This window comes from Drosophila obscura, unplaced genomic scaffold (genome assembly GCF_018151105.1).
Source record: "Drosophila obscura isolate BZ-5 IFL unplaced genomic scaffold, ASM1815110v1 contig_109, whole genome shotgun sequence".
Lineage (NCBI taxonomy): Eukaryota > Metazoa > Arthropoda > Insecta > Diptera > Drosophilidae > Drosophila > Drosophila obscura.
The window spans coordinates 508658-530868 of record NW_024542690.1 but is presented as its reverse complement, the minus strand read 5'-3'; the positions used below and the strand labels follow the sequence as shown (position 1 = coordinate 530868).

General features: G+C 40.9%; 1 protein-coding gene across 9 annotated transcripts in view; it reads left to right on the top strand.

The window, feature by feature from the left end:
• The window catches only part of LOC111073210 (piezo-type mechanosensitive ion channel component), a 164414-nt gene extending 142859 nt beyond the window's left edge, over window positions 1–21555 (top strand). For 4 of the 9 annotated variants that reach the window (XM_041595308.1, XM_041595298.1, XM_041595290.1 and 1 more), the window contains 11 exons: window positions 5217–5527; window positions 5587–5879; window positions 5939–6450; window positions 6502–6562; window positions 6609–6764; window positions 6816–6963; window positions 17166–17542; window positions 17602–18155; window positions 18207–18443; window positions 20726–20927; window positions 20986–21555. In XM_041595308.1, the coding sequence (XP_041451242.1) occupies window positions 5217–5527; window positions 5587–5879; window positions 5939–6450; window positions 6502–6562; window positions 6609–6764; window positions 6816–6963; window positions 17166–17542; window positions 17602–18155; window positions 18207–18443; window positions 20726–20927; window positions 20986–21346 (3212 nt within the window). In that variant the 3' untranslated portion in view covers window positions 21347–21555. Of the gene's footprint in view, window positions 1–5216; window positions 5528–5586; window positions 5880–5938; window positions 6451–6501; window positions 6563–6608; window positions 6765–6815; window positions 6964–17165; window positions 17543–17601; window positions 18159–18206; window positions 18444–20725; window positions 20928–20977 lie in introns of those variants that run through there. The other 5 variants (XM_041595294.1, XM_041595315.1, XM_041595316.1 and 2 more) reach the window with 5 other exon arrangements.
• The last annotated feature ends 656 nt before the right edge of the window (window positions 21556–22211 follow it).

Below are 22211 nucleotides of genomic sequence, written 5' to 3'. Positions count from 1 at the left end.
CTTCATGCCGTAACCTTACGAACTACATTACATTTCATACATAACTTCATTGCTTTCTACTTATTGACTATTATTCTATGGTGTAACGACACAGTCCATCAGCCTGAACCAAAGACACTGCACTAGGCAGTCCATCAGCTCAAACCCAAGACACTGCACTAGGCAGTCCACCAGCTCGCAGCACAACTAGCAAGACAAGCAGGTTAAAATTGTAAACAAACCAAGACAATAAGAGCATTAAAAGTAATAAACAAAACGACAGAAGTTATCGAGTCATACAATTTCTCATCTTGCCTACTGCTCTGGTCACGCTTTTTATATTTGGGCGGTGGTGGCCTTTCGCACCAGTTCCACCCACTTACAGAAGGCTGTCTGTTCTCGATCAGAAAATCATGGCACTTTTCGGGCTGTTCCTGGATCCTTTTGCGCAGTCGCTGAATCCAAAGCCACATGGGTGGTGCCTCTAAGGCTCGCTGCAAGGCTTCGATATGTTGACGGGAGAGTGCGTCGGCTACTACGTTCTGGCTCCCACGGTGGTAAGGCTGTTTATCGAATTTAGCCATTTAAAGGCAAGATGATCGGTAACGACGTCAAATTGATAACCTTCCAAGTAGCACCGTAACTTCCTGATAGCCCAGATGATAGCCAAACACTCCTTTTCCGTTGACAAGTAGCTCTCTTCGGCTTTCAAAAGGCGGCGGCTGGCATAGGCTAGAGAGAGTCACTCTCTTATCCGGCGATTTGCTGTGTCAAATCTGCTCCTAACCCGTAGGAGCTGGCATCGGTTTATAGGGTAAACGTTTCCGTAAAGTCTGGGCAAGCTAAGACGAGTAAGTACCCGTGACCCAAGTGGGTCAACTTCTCTTTCAGGTTCTCAAATGCTCTCTGTTGCTCCTCTCCCCAGATTCACGGTTTGTCCTTCTTTAGGAGGCTGGTCATGGGTTGCACGATCGTAACGAAGTTCGGGACGAAGCGGCGATACCACGATGCCATTCCTAGGCAGCGTCTCAACTCCTTGATAGTACTCGGGGGTTTAACTTCCGGACTGCCACAATCTTCTCTGGGTCGGTATGGATCCCCTGTTCACTAACGACATGCTCTAGGTACACCTGTCATCTAAGTAAGCGAAGGCATGAGGTTCCATCTTCAATCTGATAACGCTGTCCAGGGCTCGCTGAAACGTTGCAGGGGCCGAGTGCAGGCCGAACAACATGACTTTTCAATGGAAGAGTCCTCTGCCTGGAACGGTAAGTGCCGTGCACTCTCGACTTTCCTCCGCCGTCGGGATTTGCCAATACCCACTCTTCAGGTCCAAGGTGGAGATGTAGTGGGCGTCGCGTAGTCTTTCAAGGAGATGGTTGATCCTGGGAAGTGGATAGGCGGCAGGTACTGAATGGGCGTTGAATTGCCTGAAGTCGACACGCATCTCATCTGTCTTCTTTGGGGGCTCTTTGAAGCTTCGATTCATCCGTCCCGCAGTAACTCGTCGACTTGGTCATCTATGATCTTTTGCATGGCCGGGTTTTTAGGGTAATACTGTTGCTTCACGGGCTTGTCATATTTCATACAAATCGTATGTTAGGCTATGTGGAAAATACCTGCCAGGCCCTCGAATTTGGCCAATTCTTCCTCCAAGAACGCGGCCACCCAAGGAGTAGGTGGTGGTTCTTTGGTCCAGGACGTTTGTAGCGGGGGTTCTTCGAACAGCGTGCTGGTGATGATGGCTAAGTTTACGGTGAAAGGGGTCGTCAGGCCTGTCCTGCGAAATGGATTCCGCCGTTGGCCAGTGGCTGCGTCGGCACTTCGGCGGGTATCTTCCGGATCGTTCCTCTCGATCTGTCCGTCATGGGCTGGTGCGATGCTGGCGTCTTGATGTGCTCTCGTCGTCGTCCTGGGGCAAATTCTGGGTATTTCTGGATAGGATTGGTGTGATGGCGTTGTCCTGGTAGAGCAGCTGGATCTTCCATCGTCGGGGCTAGGTGGAATGGTTCCTGGGGCGTTGCTGCAGAGTCCGGTATGATTGATGCTGGTATGTGTTGTCCAGGTATGTCTTCAGAGTAGGTCGACTGGCCCTGGTAGTATTCAGCGGTGTAACAGCCTCCTCCGCTGAAGATTCGAGGTTCCTGGCGTTGTCCAAGTTGGACTGGCGAGGGCATGAACTGGCCCTGGGAGTACCCAGCGGTGTCGCAGGCAACTTCGCCGTAGTCCCGTTGATTCTGTGTGCGTCCGGCATTGAGTCGTCGGTAGACGGACTGGTCCTGGGGGCATCCTGCGGTGTCGCAGTCGTCTCCGTCGAGGTTCCGTTTCTTCCGTTTGTGCCTGTCGGTAGACGGACTGGCCCTGGGTGTATCCAGTAGTATCGCAGTCGTCTCCGTCGAGGTTCCGTCATTGGGTATGCTGGTATGATCGAGTCCTGATGTCATCTTTGTGATGTCCGTGCTTCGGGGTCTGGCTTGTTCGAGGATCAAATTCGTTGTTCCGTGGGCAGCGTTGGGTCCAACAGGGTCCAATCGTGTCGTAAGTGTTGTCCTGGTGGTTGCCGTGGGGTCGGTCCGATAATCGTTATCCGGGGGTTTGCGTGGGGAAGGGTCTTTACGGAAAGTCACGGTGCGGGGCGTCGTCAGAATGAACGGGTTGATTTCCCGAGTCAGCTGCTCGTCCACATTGGATTATGGCTTTGATGCCGCATAGGAAGTCAAGTCAAAGGATGACATCGTCGACCACAATAGGTAGTACTAACAATGTCACCTGCGTTTCTTGTTGGTCTAGTCTTACCTTGACTGTTACTGCTATGGTCACTTCCTTCAAAGTCCCGTCTGCCAGGCGGACCCGCGTCCTTACGTTCCGTATTTTTCCTTCCGTGCTGAGCTCCGGCTGAGCTCGCCCCTGTGTCGAGGGTCGCTGACAATAGTATCCCGGCAATGGTCACCTGTGCGGCGATCCTACCCCCCTCCAAGCTTAGGGGGTGCGTTACTCCTGGGGGAACTGGATGGATGTCTGGTTCCTGGTCGGTGATTTTTGGGGACGGTGCTGCTGGTTGTCCTGGTCGTTGGTCCTTGTAATCGTTGATGCTTGTGCTCGTTGCTCCTTGTTATCCTGGTCGTTGGTTCTTGTAATCGTTGATCCTTGGGGTCGGTGCTGCTCCGGTGCTGCTCTGCTGCTGCCTGCTACGGCTAGGGAGGTAAGGAAAGCCAGCCTCGGCTATACGTGAAAATTGGGCGTGCGGTTTGCAAAAACAATTCACCGTTCCTCCTACTGCTGCTGACCGACCATGCCTATGCGCGGGTGCGTACAGTCCCGACGCCCGCTGTTACGCTATGCTTTTTGTGTCCCTACCAATTCTGCATTACTGCATTTTCTATCACAGCCACGTGGGCCACTGGGAAGATTTCGAGTCAATCCTGGCTGGAAACTACGTTTTCGCCGGGCGGCACCTCTGGGAAGCTACGGGCGGGAAATCGTTGAAATTATTCCCAGAAGGCACTTGGGCAGTCGCCGGGCGGCACCTCTGGCAAGCTACAAGGAGTGGGGAAATATGGAAATTCTTCCCAGAAGCTGCTTGGACAGTCGGCGGGCGGCATCTCTGGGAAGCTACGGATCTACACTAGCGGGGTGGGGAGAAGCATGGAGGAACCCACTGTTGCGCGTATATCCATCACTGTTCCCTTCTTGCTCCAAAAACAAAACACACACGACTTGAAAAAATAAGGAAATAATATAAGACGACGATGATGGCGTTATATTTACTCTTTGTTCCTTCCCTTTGCCGGGCTCGTTTGATCCTGCCTACCGCACAGCTCAGCAGCCCGCCTACTCACGACGGTGAGACTCACTTACCCTGAATTCTTGCGAGAGCAAGATCCCTGTTGTGTCCTCTGGCAGGAGACCGTTGTCCTCCTCAGTTGCCCGCGTACACCTGGAGGCGTGTGTGTCGATTCTCGCCTTCCGTAAATGCCGTTAGTTTTTGCGCTCGACTTTGCGCGCACCTCTGCCTCGTTTAGAGCTCCAGAACCGACTCCCCTTCGATCTCTCGTGCTCACGATCTCGAGCCTTGTTGCCGGTCTCCCGGCTTCATTTTCCCTCCTCGCTACATCCTCACGCTCTCTCTCCGCTCGGTTTCGGTATTCGGTATTTCTCTCTCTCTCCCTTGTCTCGGCGCTGATATTCGTTGCGGCCGCCGTTGTTACAGTTCTCGTGCTCTCATATCGAGCTTACGTTAGTATTGGTTGTGTTGGTGCCGTTGCTATGGTTTCGTCTGCTTCGTTCGGGTTCCCTCTCTCTCTCTGCTTGACGTTTCGGTCGTGGCTCTACTATCCCGCTCTTTTGTCTCGGCGCTGATATTCGTTGCGGCTGCTGTTGTACTGTTCTCGCGCTCTCTTGTCAGTCTTACGATGGTATTGGTGGCCGAGCATTACACTCTCTATTGTTGGAGCTTTCGATTCGTGTCTGGGCTTACCTCGGTCGTGGGAGCTTTCCGTTGATGACGCGTTATCAGGGATGCCGTCTGATCACTGTTCCCCCCTTTCCTGAAATCACGAGACAGCGAAGTACCTTCGCCTTCAGGGTCGTATAATTAAAATTAAGAAAAATATAATGAGTACTGGGACAGTCAAAGCTTAACCTAAGAAATAAACATTAAATAAAAATTGGTTCCCTACACGGGAGAAAATTTGTGAGGGAGCGTTTGCTCATTCACATCACACAAAACAATTTTCAAAACGGATCAAAAATTGATGTAACACTTTCCACACAATTTTCCGACTTTTTCAGCAATAAGGCACTTTTAAACTATTTTTAAACAATTAGCCAAATCGGTCTAAAAAGATTTACTTCATCTGTACTATATAAGCACTTTTAACCCAATGAATTTATTTTTTTCCATACAAAAATATTAAGAAGTCCCGGAAAGGCCTACTTCATAAAATAATTCTAACATTTTCTGAGTATTCTTAAATTTTATAATTTTCTGCTCAATTTTCTTACTCTTTTCCTTCATAAAAACTTTCTCCTGATAATAACAAACACAACATAAAAAGAATTACTGAAATCGGTCCAGCCGATCACGCGTGATGCCGTGACCAAAGGAAATAGGGATTCATTTATATATATATATAGATAAGTTACATAAATCGTAAAATTACACATGTACATATAAACCTGACCTGACGTTCAAAGAGTGTTGCGAGAATAAAATCCTTTGTTTCCTTTCCCCACAGAAATGAGCGCCTTAGATGCACAGCGCTTGTCGCCGCGTGCGTCGATGCATGTTCAGTATAGTGCAGAAGTGAGGAGCACTTCACAAGAGTATACTGCAAGGACCGCCAAGCCTAACACCCAAGTAACGGATATGTACTTCACGCGATCTCCACAGCCTAAGCGCAGGGACTTACGCCTTCATCCACATGCGGTTCGAACTGGTGACTACTATATGTTCGAAGAGCTTAATGATGATGATGATATGGATGAATATGAAGAGTACGATTTTCTGGAAAAAGAAGATTTGCGTGCTCGACAGATGCGACTATCAGTAATGTTGAACAAGAATATACTTAAATTTACTTTGATTACTTTAGATAATTATTTTAGTCGAAATCCAAAACAAATCCTTTGCGTGAGGTTCGTGGGAGTGAAGATTATATTTATGAAGAAAGCTCCGATTCTGATAACGAAGACTTTGATACGCATCCTGTGATAAAGCTTACATCAGAACTAATTGTCTTATTGACATTCAGATTAAATCGTCTTTCAAGAAATTATCGTTTTGTGCACAAGGTATTATCTGCCGAAAAAAAAACATTGCAAGAGATAAGCACAATGAACCGCCTGGGACTATCAAACACTACCGCCATGTTTGATTTTTTAAATCAATCATTGAATGAGTAAGTTTCTAATTGTAACTCTTACGATTAATAATATTAAAAATAAACAATATTCACAGCAAAATTAGCGCATCCGGTAGGGATTCTGGAATAAATCTAGTCTCTAAAGGAGATGATTTTACCACTCTTGACCATAATGATTTTGTACGAATGATAATTTCTATGTGGTATGCACTTATAGCGAATACCCAGGCTATTTGCTATTTGGCAGTATTTATTAACCAAGCAGCCAATTCTTCAATAATTTCCTTACCGATGCCATTTTTGGTTCTGTGTTGGGGTGCTCTTACATTGCCACGACCAACAAAAACTTTCTGGGTTACTCTTATTACTTATACACTGGCTATGATATTTTTTAAATGCATTATGCATCAAAAAATAGTCCTTGATCAACAATTTATAAATCGAAAGAAAAACACAGTGAATTTTGAACTAGTTATGAAACATGGAAATGCTGTTTATGACCTTCTTCTACTTGTGGTACTCTTCTGGCATCGATATATGCTTAAAAAGCAAGGCATTTGGACTATGCTACGAACAAATTCAGAAGTCTTATTGCTTGAAAGAAACCGTAAGTCATTTAACTCGTATATCATACACATATTAATATATATCTATCCAGCCAGCAAGATAAGACGCACCTATAGCAAAGAACGACCAGCAGATATATTGGAGCGGTTACGGTGAGAACGAAAAGATAGTAAAATTAATCTAATTGTGTTATTTAAGGCAAGAAGCAGGGGGTGAGCCAAAGGATCATCATCAAAGCAGTACAAGTGAATTCGATCGAGACATTGATGATGTGCTACGCCCGAATATGGAAAACAAATATGTTTATCAGAATATTGAATCAGAGTATTATCGCAGAACAATGCAGCGTTTAGCGTAGGTACATTTTTAAAAGAAGTCTGAAATTTAATAAAAATGTTCTTGTAGGCACAAAGGAGGATTCTTGTCCGGCTTTTATAAGTTCTTTTCAGCTTTGCGTCATAAAGCACGTTTATCAACAGATGTATATACATTAATATTTATTTGCGATTTTGTAAACTTTTTTGTGTTGCTTTTTGGTTTTCCGAAGTTTGCGGTAAGTAATTTTTACGCTATATATAGAACATTTTTAATGTCATAGTTGGTTCTCGAACACAAGTTAGCTAGTTATCGAAGGGAGTCTTGTTTTGCTGACCGAAAAAATGATTTATGCTACCGCAGAGCAGGATTATATCATAAAAACTTAATAGTTTGATCAAATGTGTCATAGTTTTGAAGAAAATTTACAAACTACAGCCTAGTTTGATTGGAAACAACAAATTATATTTTTACCACCATCTAACTGATCATTCTATAATTCTATCATACCTGAATTTACCCGAATCTCCTAGTACGATTACACGTGTCAAATGGTCGCACCACTTGGCAGTTCTGAGTAACAATCCTCAACAATCCGATACAATCAACGTAATTACAGAACCCTTATTTAAAAGAACCCAAAATTTTGACATGTTTGGTACAAACCAGTTTCGCTTTTAACTCTTCAAACTTATCTTTAGGTTATTAACGTTGTGAGTCTGCCGTTCTGTTGCCGCGACTCAACTTTTATATCCCTACTCAGTGATGCCATTTCAAACTTTTTCTGGAGAGACCTTCCGTTTTTAAACTGCTTCAGCCTGAAAAAATATCAAACATCCCCAATCAGGAAATCTATCCTGTTTTTTGTTCGCCTTGGCCTTTTTATACCCGTACTCGAAGAGTTACGAGGTATTTTAGATTTTTGGTAAAAGTGGATGTACGCAACGCAGAAAAGGAAACGTTTCCGACCCTATAAAATATATATTCTTGATCAGCTCCAATAGCAGGTTCGATATAGCCATGTCTGTCTGTCCCTCCGTCCGTCTATCCGTCCGTCTTGTTTGTCGCCTAGTTCTCAGACCAAATTTGGAAACCAAATTTGGTTTCCAGACTCATGTGATATCACACTGCCACAAGTGTATTTCAAAATTTTGACCCAACCCCTTCCGCGCCCACAAAGGACGAAAATCTGTGGCATCCCCATATCTACCATTTTGCCGAATCTGAATGCCCCACCTGCTTCAGCGCTTCTGACGCGACTTATTCTCTTCCCCGCTCGCACACAGTCTGCCCTGTGCAGTGCGCGACTATCGCAAAGAAGATGTAGAATCTACATTGTAGATGTATAATCTACATTTCAGATGTAGAATAAAATATTAGATATAGATGACAGATGTAGCAAAATATGTAAAATGTAAAATATTTTAAATCTTATATATATATCTATATAAAAGAAAGTCGTGTCTGTTACAACACTTATAACTCGAGAACGGCTGGACCGATTGCCATGGTTTTTGATTTGTTGGATTTATTTCCGTCCCGAATAGCAGAATACATCTTAAAAACTCGATATGCGCAATGAATAGATGCATTTCAATAGATTTTGATTTTTTTATTACAAATATCGAGTTTTCATTGATTTTCTTTCTCCATGTCAAACATTTGTTGTCCAATCCTGTCAAATAGTCAAATTCCCGAAAATAATACCTAAACATTCAAAGCACATTGTAATGTTGAGTATTGCAATTCGGTCAAGTCAATTAAATACATTTGCAAATATGTCACGAAAGGGAGCGACATGGCGGTTTTTGGTATCCAAACATCCAATACCAACGATGAAATCACGCGCTATCAAGTTGGTAGATATGTGAACTGCAATGAAGCAATTTGGCGTATACTTTCATTCCCTATTCACGAACGTCATCCCACTGTTTTACATTTGGGGGTGCATCTAGAAACCGGTCAGAGAGTATATTTCACAGCGTCGAATGCTGCTCAACGTGCCGAAACACCACCAGCGACAACACTGACCAGTTTCTTTGCGATTTGTCAAAGCGATCCGTTCGCACGAACTTTGCTTTACTCAGAAATGCCACGTTATTACACTTGGAACGCTACATCGAAGAAATTTCAACGTCGGAAGCAAGGCGATGCAGTTCCTGGTCATCCAGATATGCGTTCTACAGATGCTCTTGGTCGTATTTACACAGTTCATCCGAAGAATGATGAATGTTTCTATTTGCGGTTGTTGCTGGTACATGTTCGAGGGCCAACATCGAAACTTCAACTGTCTGTAAATATGAGAGTTGCATTGTTGAACGATCTATCTGCTGATGATTTCTCGAAGCAATTGCTGACTATCGGTAATGGCCGTGTTCCTGTTGAGAAATCGAGCGGTTTGATTTCATTTCCTCCAAATTTTTGCAATTTCGTATCATCAAAAGACGAGCTTATCAACAAAGTATTCCCGGATATCATTGCTAACCACAAAAATACTAAATGGTTAAGTGAGCGGACGCTAAAAATAAAGATGTATATGACCTCAATATTATAATTCAAAATCAAATCGTAGGTACTCCTATATAAATATATTATTTTGTATCATTGTTTTACGTTCATCAAAGCCTAAATTAGTTCAGCTAAAAAGTAACACGACATTCATTGACTGTTAGGCGGTACGAAGTTTGCCGGGTCAGCTAGTTTCTATATAAATCATAAGCTCAAAAATGTTTATACTGACTGAGTACGGGTATAAAAGTAGAGTCGCGTCCAAAGAAGCGACTCTCACGTTCCTTCTCGTTTATTCTTTTTTCTTGATTTAGCCTAAATTAGCGCTAAATTTTCCGTCGACCGAAAGTGACATATTTTCCGCTCGGGGCCCATTGTGACCAAAGTGGGCAAAGTCTATGCTCTACGGTTACATTGTTTTGTGTATTGTTAACATCTATTAAAAATTCAAATTTTTTCATTGAAGCAAGAAGAAATGTGTTATTTGTTGGCGTTGTGGAGCTGGAGAACGGCAATGCACACTGCGATATTGGATAAATCCGATTCTGCGGGACATAAATGCCATCAACATGGCTTTTATCTAATTTTAAATGTTTGAAATGAGTACCGGGTATAAAGTTAATAAATAATAATATCCATATAGTCTGTATTTCTTCGAATGCTTTAACTTAATGTAATTAAATGTATTGCAGTGGGCTCAGACTTTACGTCGGAACATTTCCTAGTCCAGGTTCAACATTACCTGGATTTCCATTCTTTTCAATTCCAATTACTTTCTCGAATATTCCACCTTCCTCGGATATTTTAATACACGAGCATCACCTGTCCCCTTTAAAAACTGTTTCTTCCTGGCTATCAGATAAAGACCATATGATAGTTCTTGGTGATTTCAATTTGCCAGGTACTGTTTGGACTTCGGTAAACGAGTCTAATAATCTTGTGCCCATGCCACGACATGACTTTATCGACGGCTTGCTAGACCTATCCTTGTCTCAAGACAACCATGTGAAAAATTCCTTGGGTCGATTGCTTGATCTGTGCTTTGTCTCGGATCCGACCATAACGTTGCTAACTCAAGCCCTTCCGCTCACTATACCTGAAGACGCCTACCATCCTACATTCGAAGTGTTGGTCGATATTGGGCCTACTGTATTGGATCGAATGTACAGGATATAGAATAGAATAGTTTAGCAGGGGTCCCTATCCATTAACTCTTCAGGCTTCCCCCCATTCTGGAAGAAATCTTTTATTGTTCCTCTCCATAAGAAAGGTAGCAAGTCTGATGCAAATAATTATAGAGGTATATCTAAGTTATCCACTATGTTTGAAACAAATTTTTACTCCGCATTTGCAACATCTCTGCAAATCATTTATATCTCCATCTCAGCACGGATTTATAAGGCGACGATCAACAACCAAAAATTTATTAGAGTTTACCTCTTTTATCATATAAGGCTTTCAAGATATCTTGCAGACCGATGTTATTTACACTGATTTTAGAAAAGCATTCGATTCTGTAAGCCATTCACATCTAGCACAAAAACTTGACCTTTTAGGGTTTCCGCCTAATCTTTTGAGATGGATTTCTAGCTACCTTCGTTCTAGGTCTCAAAGAGTCCTCTTCAAAAACTCCTTCTCCTCTCTTCTCGCAGAGAAGCAATCTAGGCCCCCTACTTTTTACAGTCTTTTGACAGTCTTATGTAAAGCTATTTGTATTGGGTGAGAAAATAGCTCCCATCTCTGACTATAATTAGATTTTCATGCACAGATATATTTTTTTTCTTACTTTTCCTGAGTTTTTAAAGTCAAATTTTCGGGAAAATATCAAATTTGAATTTTAAAGCTTAATATCTTCCAGTCGTTAAGGTGCAGCTACAAAGTGCCTGGATCGGATTTATAGCTTCTTTTGTCAGATTTTCAGAACTGGAAAGTTCTATGCAACTAAATATAAGGTACTTAAGTTATGTGAAAAATAGAAGCAATATCTTTGAACAAAAATAGATGAAAAAAATAACAAATTTCAAAAATTCTTAAAAAAAAACCATAAAAAAATACTATACACATTTTTAAATTCCGAAATCTATCAGAAAAGTCCGATCCCACGCCCAACAAAATGCAGACTTGGCAGATATTCCTCCTCCGCCCAGTGTACAATTGGTTAGCCCTCGTTAACTACTCCCCCCTTTAAGTCTTGACCGTCCTCGTTCGAGCTAATGCTTTTCAATACCTGCTGCATGGCGATGGCTGTACTTTTCTGTTGCTGGCACCGCAACCACCAGGATATTCCAATCTTGATGGCGCACAGGACCAAACCTGTAGTTTTGGCCAACACTGGGCCAATAACCAGGCGCATTTGGACCTCGTCGATCCGTTGCAAATTTTCCGCTTATGGAGATAAGGTTGACTCAATAGGGACTGGTGTCGGGTGACGTTGATCTTTGCAGCAGTCATGACACCCGTGAGTCTCTTCGGGGCGTTGTTGAAGTTGGTATATCTGGTCTTGTTGACACGGGCAACTCGGTCGAAAGTCACCAAGTATGTTCCAATGACATTGTGTTCTGGGCCATCGTCGGCGGCCACTAGGACAGTAGCGTTGTTGATTATTAAGACGCCCTCTTCCACCTCTACAGCCGGAGGCAATTCTTACTTCAGGTTGTCCTTATGGACCACCCTCCCTTTTATGAGAACAGTAGTACCCAAATCTGCTTGTACTCTGCTCTCGGCGCATAAAGGCGTGAGCTTGTCGAGCAGCCTTCTGTGGCTTTTGATGAGGACCCTTTCGCCTACGTCAAACACCCTATTTTGCCGACTCGGGTTGATCCGCTCCAGCTGTTCTTGCTGAGATTTTTCGAGTCTTTGGCGAACATACACATAGCATATCTTTCCGATATGCTCACGCAGTACGTCATCTATGGCCCGTTGGAATATGCTTGACACATTTCTAAGGCCAAACGGTAACCGGCAAATTTCATATTTGCCCCCGTTTACAGAAAATGGGGTCTTTTCCCGGTCACGTTCTGCGAGCGTGATCTAATGGTACCCTGACTTTAAGTCAAGGGTAGTGAAATACTTGGCCTTTCCTAAGTTCGACAGTATCATAGAGATGCTGGGCATCGGATATCTGTCTGCAATGGTCTTTGAGTTTAACTTTCGAAAATCAATGACAAGCCTTTTCTTGCTTGAACCTGTGTCATCAAGACCTTTTTTTCCTTCAACCCAGATGGGGTTTTTGTAGGGGGATCTTGATGGGCGAATAACCTGGTTTTTCAATAGCTCCTTGACTTCTTCGTTGACAAAGTCGGAGGACCCTACAGGGAAGGGGTACATTCTTGAATATACCGGCTCGTCGTTTTCGGTCCTAATCGTGGCCACTACTGCTGTGTTAAACGGCAGAATTTCTTCTGGGTCTGCAAAGGCTTTTATTCGGTTAGACATCATTCTCAGAAATGCCACCCTAACTGGTGGTTCTACAATGTCATTCACTTTAGTGAAGTTGACGCTGGGGCACTTGTGGAACAGAATCTTTTCAGATCCCTTAGCCAAGTGAAGTTTCTTCGACCCTAAGTCAATATTAGCGCCAGCTTCAGTTAAAAGTTGACAGTTCTAGCAGAATAAAGAACGGGATTTTTACACCGAAGATGGTCAGAAAGCATTTACGCTCGACTTTGTTAAAGCCATGTAGGGACTTAACAACGAATGGGGCTTCTACCGAGACAACTCCCCGCAGTCCTTTTAGGGGTGTGATGTAGTCTTTTGCAGCACCGGTATCTATGAGCAATTTTAGTTTTTTCCCCGCTACTGTTCGATTGACGAACGAGGGCAGGGATTCCCGCCTAAAAAATTGACTGTATCAGTCACGAACCCTGCATTTGCTTCATCGTCAATTTCAGCGACCGCTTCCGACGCTAGCTGCTCATACTCCCTTTAGTATTGGTCTGAGTTCTCCTGAGCGAGGTGATTAACATTCTGCCGGCGCTGGCCAGAGAATCTCTGGGACCCAGTCGTTTTCCTAAGTGCACCCTGCTGGTGGTTGTTGGCGAGGGTTGCCGAGCCAGGGGGGCCTACTTTGAACCCCTGTTGTCTTTGAAAATTTGTGGGCTGGCGGAATTTTGAAGAAGACGGATCAACATCCATTTTCTCGTGGCCTCGGTGACCATTTCCCTGCTGGTTACCATGGTCCGGCGTATAGAATGGGTTCTTTCCCTTTCTATTTTGGTCGGTCTCATTGTGTCCGCGCTGTTTGTAATTTGTTCGTTTTGGGATTTTCTCATCCAGAGCTTTTGCGTAGTTTGCCGCAAAAGCATGCCTATCGTAGTTAACTTTAAGTTCTTGAGCCAAGGCCAACGACGATCTCAAGTCCTTAGGTCGTGCCGAAAATATGGCAAAACTAAACGATGGTCATGCTACCCTTGTGGAGCGTGGCCAGTTCTTGCTACAGCAAGTGCAACGGGCGTTTATCCGAGTTGGTAAAGTCGAGGCGGCTAATGATAGCATCAACATTTAAGACTGTGCTAAACGAGTTCAAGAGTGCGTTAGCGGCGCCTTTTACTTTGTTTCGAATTAAGAGAACTGCTTGATAATGCTTAGAGCTACCCTTGTAATTCTCGTAAAGCGTGTAGGCAGCCTTTGCTGCCTGGTGCCAAGCAACATACTGCTCCAGAGTTCCATCGAACTCCGGAAGTGTTTTAACCGCATCTATTGATTCATCGCAGCTTACCGTTCTGTACAGTGTAACAGGCTCATAGGTCTTAGCCTCGGGTGCCGAGATTGTTCCGGCCTACAATTGGGTGGTGATCGCTCGTAGTTTATGTTCAAAGTCACCTTTATGAACTTCTAGCGCAGAGCTAACTGCTGCTGCAATGATGGCCTGCAAAGGCGAGGCGTCGATCTTGTCTACTTGTACGTCAACGGTTTTTCGGTCGTCGTCGCAAGTTAGTGTTAGGTCATCTAGCAGTGTCAGCAGTTCGCTTACTTCAGTGTCTATGTTAGATTCACTCATACACAGATAATGTTTCTGTTTCCCCTAGAAAACAATGTAAACTTATTGTTGTATGGTATGGTCTCAAGTTCCGCCGTTGTTACCGCAAAAAGGGGCAGAGAGAGAATCAAAGAAAAAATTCCGAGAATAATGACGCTCGCACGAGTTTAAGTTAAGAAACAAAATTGAGTTCAGTTGCTGTTTTCTATCTTTTGTTTATTTATTTATTCATATGTTGCATGCTTTTTGGATATTCTTTTGATATTATAACAATTTAACCAGCCATGCGGAATAAAAATTCTACCTGAAGGCGATAATTTGAACAAAAATTTCACTTACATGTTCTTCTTAGGTACTTTTTTTTATAATTGAAGTATTGCCTTCTGTTTTTGAGCTTCACTTCTTCGCTGCCAAAGCCGAGTAATTTATAGGACAAGACGAATACGTTCTTGCCACACTTGGTGATTTGATAAAAAACTAAACTATTCTAATTCAGCCCGGCGACCACGAGCCCTCTGCTGTTGGTCGCGACGCCGGCGCAGCATAAAAATGATGACACCCGCGCAGGTGTTCGGGTGGGATCGCCCTCGATCGTCCGATCCCACGCCCAACAAAATGCAGACTTGGCAGATATTCCTCCGCCCAGTGTACAATTGGTTAGCCCTCGTTAACTTGCACACTGAGAGCACCGAAACCGAAACGAAAAAACAGCAAGCAAGCACACCGCAAAGCAGATGATGCAAGAACCATTTCTTTTGCTTGTACACAAACGACGAACCGAAAAACCGTGGTTCAACGACAAGTTTTATGTTTTTTGTGATAAAATTTTACAAATTTTATGTTAAGATCACGTCGGGCTCACCAAATGTTGAGCTACTGAGCTTCTTATTCAAGATTATTCAAGATACGATGATTGTTCAGCTAATATATTCACAGTTTATTGTACTTAAGTTAATATATATGTATGTAGTATCGAAAAATAGCGAAAGGTGTACGGATTTGATAATGGAGTAATAATGGGTCGGTTGAAGACGCGGGGCCGGTTCAAGACTGTTAAAAGCGATATATTTATGTTAGGAGAGTTTAGAACTATGTGGCAGGCAGGTCACTGTGCAGACAGCATAACGTTTAACTACGGTGATGAACGATCTTGAAGTGTCTTCTGCCCGTTTTACGAGCCTCCCTCACAGCGGCTGACGAACGCCGAGAAAGAGCAAAGCACCAGCAAGAGCACAAGCAAAGGCAAAAAAAAACGGTGATAAAGAGAGACGTTACATATGCTCAACTGCGCTTTGTGCTGCCATGGGCCGGCGCTTAGCCGAACAGACACCGAGCACCTTATTTTGGAACTTGAAAATCCCCATTTTTTAGTTGACTTGGCTTATCTTTGCGACATGACTGCTATGATCAACATCTCTGTTTACAAGGGAAGAATACAAAAATGTTCGATTTAATGAGATCTATTTATCATTTTGATCGAAAACTCTACCTTTTGATTCGCCAATTGGAAAATAATATATTGGTAAACCCCTGAAAAAATCCATTATATTTTCTAAATATGAAATCAATCGCTCTAACAAAATTGAACAATCCATAACGATTGTTAAGTCGCTTATATGCATACACAGTTTGTGCTGTGTACCAGCATACCGAAAGCCCAACACATGGAAACAACTTTGTGTGTATGCGATCGGTCCAGCAAGAACCGATTTAGTCTCTTCTCTGATTGGTGTTACCCGACTTTTGTTATGATTTTGTTGTTGTCTTTTCTTCGAGATTGCCCTGTTCCCTTATTCGTATTTGTGCTTTTGATTGGGAGTATTGGTGAGTGCTCTGCCGTAAGCTGATTTTGGGCACCCCTGATCTAGATGTTCTGATACGAGAAGAGCTTTTACAGTTACGGGATGATCTAGATCTAGAACTAAGGCTAGGGTTGACACCTTTCAAGATTAAATTCGAATAGGGTTCATTTTGCAGTTTTATTGATTTTATCATATCAAAACAATTGGTTTTTAATTTGTTTCCTTTTATGATATAAAATAATTGATTTTTCAAAGCTGTACTTTTATAATTTCAAAGCAAAAAAACATCCCATATCGAGCGAGTCAAACAAAACAATGTACTCGGCAGCTCTAGCAGTTGTCTGGCAACTCTCCGTGAATGGCAGCAATCAGCTGTTAAAAAAATGTGTGCTTACATCTGAATTTTACGGTAAACTTGATTAAAATGCCTTTAATGAGACTGTTGGCCATCGAAGAACTACGGAGGCAACATATTAGAATACAAACCTTGCACCGCAGGCTTCTAGATGCGCATCGGACTCGTTTTCACGTTCAGACGATACGTATGTGGTGTTTGTGATTGTCTTCTCAAACTACTGCTAATTTAGTTCATTACAATTACCAATTTTTGGTATAATGATCGCTATGCTTCTATTTGTGCTGCCATGGGTCTGCGAACAGGGGTTTTTGACATAAATGCAATGGCAATAATGTGTAGAAATGGTTTGTTAGTTTTTTTTGGCATTTTTAAGCAATGCCACCTGGTAGAACTACAAATGAATTCGGAGCAATATATTTAATAATTTAAAAATAGCTCATTGTATTAAAACTTCCTTTACGTCAAACGTGTCAATACCTTTTGTGTAAATTGTGAAAACATTTGTAGTCATTTGTAGTTCTACCAGGTGTACCAGTTCTACGGACTGACAGACTAGCTACATCGACTCGGCTATTTGGGGTCGGAAACGTTTCCTTCTCTGCCTTACACACATTCATTTTTACCACAAATCATATACCCCTTAACTCTTCGAGTACGGGTATAAAAATCTCAATCAGCAATATTATTTATATGAATTATAAGGATAAATTATTCAACTTGCTTTTATGTCGACACTGACAATTAAATATAAATTATTAAAATTAGTTTTTTTTTATTAATATCTATTTTTACAGTATCGACATAAATATACCACCAGTGTTCTGGAGACGTATATTCAGGGAAACAAAGTTCCTTTCAGTTTTCTACTTATGCTGGTCGTACAATTCCTTACAATCGTGACAGAACGTGCAATATATTTACGAAAGGCCCTTATATACAAAATAGTATTTCATTTTGTTACAGTTGTTGGCATACATATTTGGATGTTCTTTTTAGTTCCTTACGTGACGGGACACAGTTTTGGGCAGACAGCTCCTGTTATATTTTATCTGGTGAAATGTCTTCATATGTTATTATCTGCCTACCAAATACGATGTGGATACCCTAAGCGCATATTGGGAAATGTATTTACAAAGGGTTATTCGCTGGTTAACTACATCGCTTTTAAAATGTATGCTAAATAATTAAGTTAATTCAACATGCTATATTTTTATTTTATTTATAACATAGCTATATGGAAATACCATTTCTCTATATCCTACGAACTATGTTGGACTGGGTATGCATTGACACGACCCTTACAGTCATGGAATGGATAAAAATGGAAGACATCTTCCAGTCGGTTTTTATTGTTCGCTGCTATAGACAAATGGATACAGACTTTCCCGTATTACGCGGAGAGCCCAAGGCATTATACGTAAAACTTTTAGTAGGTGGAACTATTATATTAATACTTATAGCTCTTATATGGAGTCCCTTGTTTATTTTTGCACTTATCGGGACGGTGGGAAAGCCCAATATCCCACGAAAGGCTGACATAACCGTTAAAATTGGACACTATGAACCAATATATGTATCTCAAAGTTATTCTGGCATACATCAATTTTCAGACGCAAATTATAAAGAGCTAACCAATAGTTTCTATATGGATAATTATGCCACTGATCATATAAAAGTGTATGATGCAGTGGATATAACAGCAATTAAGTTTGATTCCAATTCGGTAACTTTGTGGAATATGTCGCCACCCGATAAAAAACGTTTATTAAGTGATTTACAAAATGGTAAGTCATATTATACTTGTTTTGAGTTACGATTAAAACGAAATATTACAGGTAAAAAACTGGAGATCCGCCTAAATCTCTCGTTAAAGACTACAATTACGACAGAGACTATTACTTACGAAACGACATATACCCTAACAAGAAGCAAACAAAACATCAGAGATGTGCTAATTAAAATGATAAATGTTAAAACCAGCAACGAGAGAGTGATTATACCAGATATACTACCAAAGTTTATTACTGTACAAAAACAGGACGTGAAAATAAAATTTATAAAGGATTACAATGGTACGAGTTGATTACACTGTGTAACCGCCACATAAATCTGAGACTAATTGTGCTCCGTAATCATAGAGTAAAAGGGTATATTTAAATAAATTCCGACCCCACTAGCTATGTATATAAGGTGATAGAACAAATAATAGAAACGGCAGGCACATTCGCATTTGAGACCAAATATACTACTGCCGATATATAGTCCATATAATTTTTTGCGATTTTGTAGACTAAATCTAATGAACGAAAACTAATTTACCCAATTGACATATAATTTCATTAACTTTGTGAAAACATATTAAAATAAGCAAAAGTTCACTTTTCGGTTTTTTTTCTTTTGGTTTAAGTCATGTTTTTTGTATTACTATTATCTCTTATAAAAAGGATGATTCTTGAGAAAATCTATTCATCAAAATCTTTCTTACATATCTATCTAAAAAAAAAACACGAGAAATATGGTTCAATATGGTTTTTCCAGCGCGACATGTCCCATGCGAATATGTTCTTAATTAACTTAAAAAAAAAAACTTCGAATAATATTAGTGTAAAATAATAACCATTTTAAAGAGAAATCAATGCACAACATCAACAGAAATTTGCATCAAAATATTGCCCGAACTTTCGCTGAAATCTGAGTTTGAATTAATCACCGCGAAAACCACTTCCATATTTGTCCCGTGCGAATGGCTTGCTTTTTTGACAAAATCTCGAAAACAAATAGGTGCCCAAAATCGACCTAAGCACCAGTTATAAAGTTAGTCAAAAGGTGTGTCATAAAGATAAGACCTTTTGAAAATCCGTCTTATTTTTACCTTTCTATCACTAGCAATGCGTACGACTGTCCAGTTCTCCTTCAGAGAAATGTCCATATGTACATAAATTAAAGTAAATGGACAAACATTTGAAAAAACTGAGCACCGAATCTTAATATAACGAGAAGGAACGTTTGAGTCGCTTCTGGGGACGCGACTCTACTTATACCCGTACTCAGTCAGTATATACATTTTTGAGCATGATTTTTTTGAATTTTAGAATTAAAAAAAAAATTTTACATTTTACATTTTTTTGCTACATTTGTTATCTACATCTCATCTACAATGTCTATTCTACATCTAACATGTAGTTTGTGCAAGTACCATTTAGATTCTACATCTCCTCCGCTAGGGGTTGCTCGCGCACTGAACGCGGCAGAGTGTGCGAGCGAGAAGGAAAATGAGTTGCCTTGTTGATGGCGGGAGGGGGAGGGGAAGCAACTGAAAATTAATTTCTTCATTCTGGCTATAATTATGATCCGATCTGATTCAGATTCGGCAATCTGGTAGATATGGGCATTCTCTACGATACTGCGTTTTTAGTTTTATCGTATCTTTAAAACTGTGCCTGCCACAGATTTTCGTCCTTTGTGTGGGCGGAAGGGGGCGGGGCGAAATTTTGAAATACACTTGTAGCAGTGTGATATCACATGAGTCTGGAAACCAAATTTGGTTTCTCTAGCTCATATAGTCTCTGAGATCCAGGCGCTCATCAAGACGGACGGACGGACAGACGGACAGTCGGACAGACGGACAGACGGACGGACAGACGGACATGGCTATATAGACTCGGCTATTGATGCTGATCAAGAATATATATACTTTATGGGGTCGGAAACGTTTCCTTCTCTGCGTTGCACACATCCACTTTTACCACAAATCTAATATACCCCTTAACTCTTTTTTGAGTACGGGTATAAAAATTCAGATATAAACATAAGTACTATACATATGTATGTGAAAACATTCATTGTCAGGTCTTATCATTAGCTTTTTCTGGTCCTTATATAACACTTCTTGACAATATCGAACTTTTTGATTCCTCAAGGAACCAAATTGACCGTTTGGAAAATATTAAGCTTTCAAATGCAAAAGAAATCATTTTTGTGCGGTTTATTTCTTCAAAATTTTTATTTTAAAAACTCAGGAAAAGTCGAAAAAATATATATCCTGGGTCCTTATATTTTTTGTGTTTAAATTAATCAGGCGTCGCTTGGAATGTTGATGGCCCACCAACCAAGACTTGTTTTGACAATTTTGAATTTTACATGTAGAAAATTTGGATTTGCATACCAAGTAAACAAGAAACGTTCCAAACAGTAGAATGTAATTTTGGGAGGCTTGGTCAACCAATTTTTTGATAAATTTGATAAATTTTGAAAAAAAAAAAATGCATTACAACGAGATGTAAGATACCTGAGTTTTTGAAAAAAATCTATTTATATACCATTAAAATAACAAATTACATTTTGTTTTTGTTAGGAAAATATGCGCGGCCCATTATTTTACAAAAACAAGAAGCTGATGGAAAAGCCTGGTGGAATATGTACGATTATTGCAACGATAAATTTTATAAGGAAATTTTATCTAGTTTACCACTAAGTAATTGTGACGGTGGAGTCGTCTTTTATATTTTTAATGATAAATCGTTTCCGAGTACCATGAGCTTTTTAGAAAAAACTGGGTATGCTCTATACTGATATTTTCCCAACAAACAGCTACAAATATTTCTAGTTTTTTAGGATTATTGGACTCTATACAACATTTGTGTATGTTGTTTCCAGGGTTATACGCTCTCTAATCGCCAACAATCACAGACGAATAATGTTTGAAGATTTGCCATACGTTGACCGAGTACTTAAGCTGTGTAACGATATATACCTAGTTCGTGAAACACAGGAGTATCGGCTTGAAGAAGATTTGTATGGAAAATTGCTATTTTTGTACCGCTCTCCAGAAACACTTATAAAATGGACACGATTTAAGGAAGATTTCCCAGAGGATATATCGACGTCCCAGCTAAGTACGAGAAAGAGTAAATCCTCCATATATGATGATAATGATTCGGAACAATCTTCCATGTCAACTCAAAAACGTCCGTAAATGCATTATTGTCAAACAGGAGCACCGTTTTAAATTTTGGAAAAACTCGCAATTCACTCAATATTACGCTATACTATATACTTTTCCCGAACTAATTTACATTTTACATCGTAGGATACAAATTTTTCAATTGAAATACAGCTTTTCTTTAGATTTTTCTGTGTTGATAAATTGTGTTTTTTATAATAATTAAAGCGCCTGTAATTCAAAACGAAACAGTAACAACTGTCTCCGACAACAGTTAGCTAGTCCATCCATCCGTGGCAGTGGTGTCCACTAAGAACGCACGAATACTCTTGCATCTATTTTTGTATTTTCTATCGTCGCACAATGGGGCCTTCGGCCATTGCTAAATACTTAAATCTTCTGTACGAGTTTAGATATCTTCATGAAATAAGCCGCATTTAAAGGAAAAATCTTTCAAAATGTAGTCTGCAAGAGAAGTTGGTGCAACAATGTCTAGAAGCTTTACAATAAATTTTCAAAGTTGAACTTAGTTGCCAGTGCATATTTTCATATGTAAAATTATCAATTATAATTGATAATTATCAATCAATTTATTTTTTTGTCGATAAAACATTATTAATATTAAATTTTACAATAGATAATAATTTTGTACCAGCGCATATAAGGACCCATATACGTTGATTAAGAAATATTTAAAGAAAATAATTTTTCAAAAGCTAAAGGGTACTTTTGAATAGTATTTTTATACCCGTACTCAAAAAAGAGTTAAGTGGTATATTGTATTTGTGGTAAAAGTGGATGTGTGCAACGCAGAGAAGGAAACGTTTCCGACCCCATAAAGTAAATATATTCTTGATCAGCAACAATAGCCGAGTCGATATAGCCATGTCTATATGTC